The 3,184-nt window shown below is 33.4% G+C and overlaps 1 protein-coding gene across 1 annotated transcript; it reads left to right on the top strand.

The window, feature by feature from the left end:
- The first annotated feature begins 238 nt into the window (after window positions 1-238).
- On the top strand, window positions 239-2,875 carry LOC139425461 (uncharacterized). The gene is made up of 2 exons (XM_071180373.1): window positions 239-245; window positions 1,758-2,875. The coding sequence occupies exons 1-2, from the start codon at window positions 239-241 to the stop codon at window positions 2,873-2,875; spliced, it is 1,125 nt and encodes a 374-aa protein (XP_071036474.1).
- Window positions 2,876-3,184: the final 309 nt, after the last annotated feature.

Raw genomic sequence — 3,184 nt, 5'->3', positions numbered from 1 at the left:
CTTGTCTTCTGGATTGGGTTCAAAATTACAAGGTTACGGACTTGAACATTAGTGGTCAATTACTCAAAATTGAGTCGACTGTTCAACGACGATTATAAAAGCAATTTAAGCAAAATGTGTCTTTAAATCAATTTATGTTCGCAGCTGCATCGCTTTCTATAGGCTTCTTAAAAATAGAATTAAAACAGCCATTTGGTAAAAATATCCTCCTTACATTCAGAATTTCATTAAATCAAGAATGGAATGTATTAAGAATCATTTTTTATTAATTGTGTGATAAACATAAGAATAAATATGAAGCTTGATTTCTTAAATATTTAATTTACTGTATTTCTCATAGAATTAAAAAAAAAATGTTTTCCAAATGAAATGAAAATAACGTTTTAATTTTTATCATTCCGTAAGTTACTTTAAAACTAATTAGAACTATTCCATTACCACGAAGGCGAATAATTTATAACGGAATGGAAAATATGCATAAAACATGCTTCAAAAACAATGTTTTAGCAGAATTATTCAAATTAATTTTTATTTTTATTTTTATTAAAGCAGTCGTGAAACCTCGAAATTCTTTAAATAATATCGTCAGAATGAGTTGATTAAATTAACTCGGTAATTTAAACGACCCATTTAATGTAAAACTCATTTAAACTGATTTCGTAGCAACTGTGCGAGACGCCATTAAAAGAAGTTTAATGGCGTAAGTTATAAAAATGATTGCATCTAATTAAATCCAAAACTTTTCTTCAAGGAGCGCACTTTTACATTATTAACAACATTAATGGATTTAATGAGAATAAATTAAAATTTTCGATCCTATTAACCAAATGTTTAAAAACCATTATCGAAACAGTTATAAATATGCCCATTAAAATATTTATAAAGAAAGATATACAAAATATTTTACCGAAAAAAAATATTTTGTCAGACACATTATTCAGAAGTTTAATAGCAGTTTAAAAATATGACTTTTATTTTAGAACTATAATTTTTTGAGAATTATTTTATTTAGATTAAAAGATTTTTATTTTGGAAAATCACATATTTTGCAGTTTTAATTGAGTAATTGATTAGTTTAAGTAAATAATCCGAAGTAAGAAAATAGTGAAGTGTTAAGTAAATAATGAAGCAATAAGGTATTACCCGATTAAAAACTTCATTAGCTTCATGCCCCATGTCCCTGGTTCGATCCTCGGGCCGGGCAAGGTTGACTCAGCCTGACAATCGAACTAATCGAAAAAAGTCAGAATTTCTAAGAGCGATAAATTCTACTTAGCTTTAAAATGAAATTGACTTCTACTTGTTCAGTCAAACAACAAGAAATTTACAATAATATATAGCTCTAGTTGAAATTTGAGCACTCTGTCTAGTTGTAAATGGATCAAATGTTTGATTGCAAGATTTGAATACACTAAAATCGAATTAAATCATGGTAATAAAAAATTTCATAAATGTGTTCCGAATGTTAGTAAGTTCTTGGTATAGTCAGTTGTCATGATAGAAAAAAGCTTTTTAAATTTTAAAATTGAAAATTCTTGCATTCAAAAAATTAGTGGTTTCTTTTTACTGAAAAAAATTAACTCAGCAATTTCGAGCAAAGCCAATTTTTTCCACAAAATAACCTCCATCAGCTTTATTTACAAGTTCTTAATTAGGAGCCGGAGTAGCTCAGGCTGGCCAATGAGGTATACCAGGTTCGAATCTAAGCGGTAGCGATTCTATTCCTGCTTCACAGTGGTAGCGTAAATTATTCGCAGTGTCAGACGTATCATGGATTATAATCTCCTACTCTACTACAAAAGCCTACTCTACTACAAGTACGGAGGCCCTCCAGATACTGGCGGGAGTGATACCTATTCACTTAAAGATTCTTGAAGATATCAGCACAAAAAGATTGACCTGGGGCTGGGGGTTGACTGACTTGGAAATAGTTTTGGGCCACTCTCTGGACTCGATTGCACTGGAACAACGACCAGTAAGGCAACACCCCTCAAAGTTTGCTTCGGTGCCTTGGGGTAGGTCACTCCCCACTAATGAGGGGTTGGAAATTTTCACGGATGGTTCAAGAGTAGAGTTCGCCGAAGAGACCGATAATGGAAGTAGGATAAAGCACAAGACCGGTTTTGGAATTATCATCAAGAGAAATGGGATAATCATTAAAGCGGACTCCATTAGACTCTCCAACAATTGCAGTATTTTTATGGCTGAGCTGATGGCAATTAAAAGTGCATTTGATTGGCTGGCTAAAAATGACTACCCGGACGCCACTCTTTTCACTGATTCGCTCTCATCGTTGCAAGCCCTAAGTGACCCAACTCCAAATAACAAAGAGACAGAAAATACTAAACAACTATGGAGACCAAACATCACATGTAACTGGGTCAGGGCGCACATTGGCATCCTAGGCAACGAGGAGGCGGATCAGGCAGCCAAGGAAGCCGTCAGTCTCAGCCAAATCAATTTAGAGGTCCCAAGTTCCAAGGCCCAGATCAAAACAATCATCAAGTCCAACAACCTAAATAGATGGAAAACAGAATGGCAGAGCTCCGAGAGAGGTCGACAAACCTATATTTTTTTTAAAGACCCTTCCACCAAACGACTACAGGCCAACTTTTACCTAAACCAATTACTTACTGGACACGGGGTGTTTGGAGAATACCAAAATAGACTTTTCAATAAAAACCCAAATTGTACCTACTGTGGGGACAATCAGACAATCGAACACTTGATCTTGAACTGCCCACACTTCCAGACACTCCGTGGAAACCATTTTGCAGGACAAAATTTGCACCAATGCTTTGCTAAGTTGGTCTGTAGAAACATAGTTAAACAAATTATAAAGGTAACATTGGAGGACACGCTGAACCACATTTAACTATGCTCGGAGCCTGCGAACACTATTGCTGGTGTCTTGTGTATCTATCTAATTTCATTTTAAACTTCTCTACGTTTTAACTTGTATTGTTTTTATAAATTTTTAATTTAACAAGCATTGTTTTTATCAACTTTTAACTGATTGTTTTGATTCTTAACTTGTTCTGCCTTTTAACCTCTTTATCGAATTTTAACTTCTATATTTTATCACTGTTTTGCATGTTCCTGCAAAGTTTTAACATTTATAGGTTTTCGGGTGATTTTGTGTTGTTTTTTTATTTTTTTTTTTATTTTTTTTTATTTTTTTTTT

Source organism: Parasteatoda tepidariorum, chromosome 4 (assembly GCF_043381705.1).
Source record: "Parasteatoda tepidariorum isolate YZ-2023 chromosome 4, CAS_Ptep_4.0, whole genome shotgun sequence".
NCBI classification, from domain to species: domain Eukaryota; kingdom Metazoa; phylum Arthropoda; class Arachnida; order Araneae; family Theridiidae; genus Parasteatoda; species Parasteatoda tepidariorum.
Note: the sequence above shows the minus strand (reverse complement) of the source record. Positions and strands in the feature narration are given on the sequence as shown.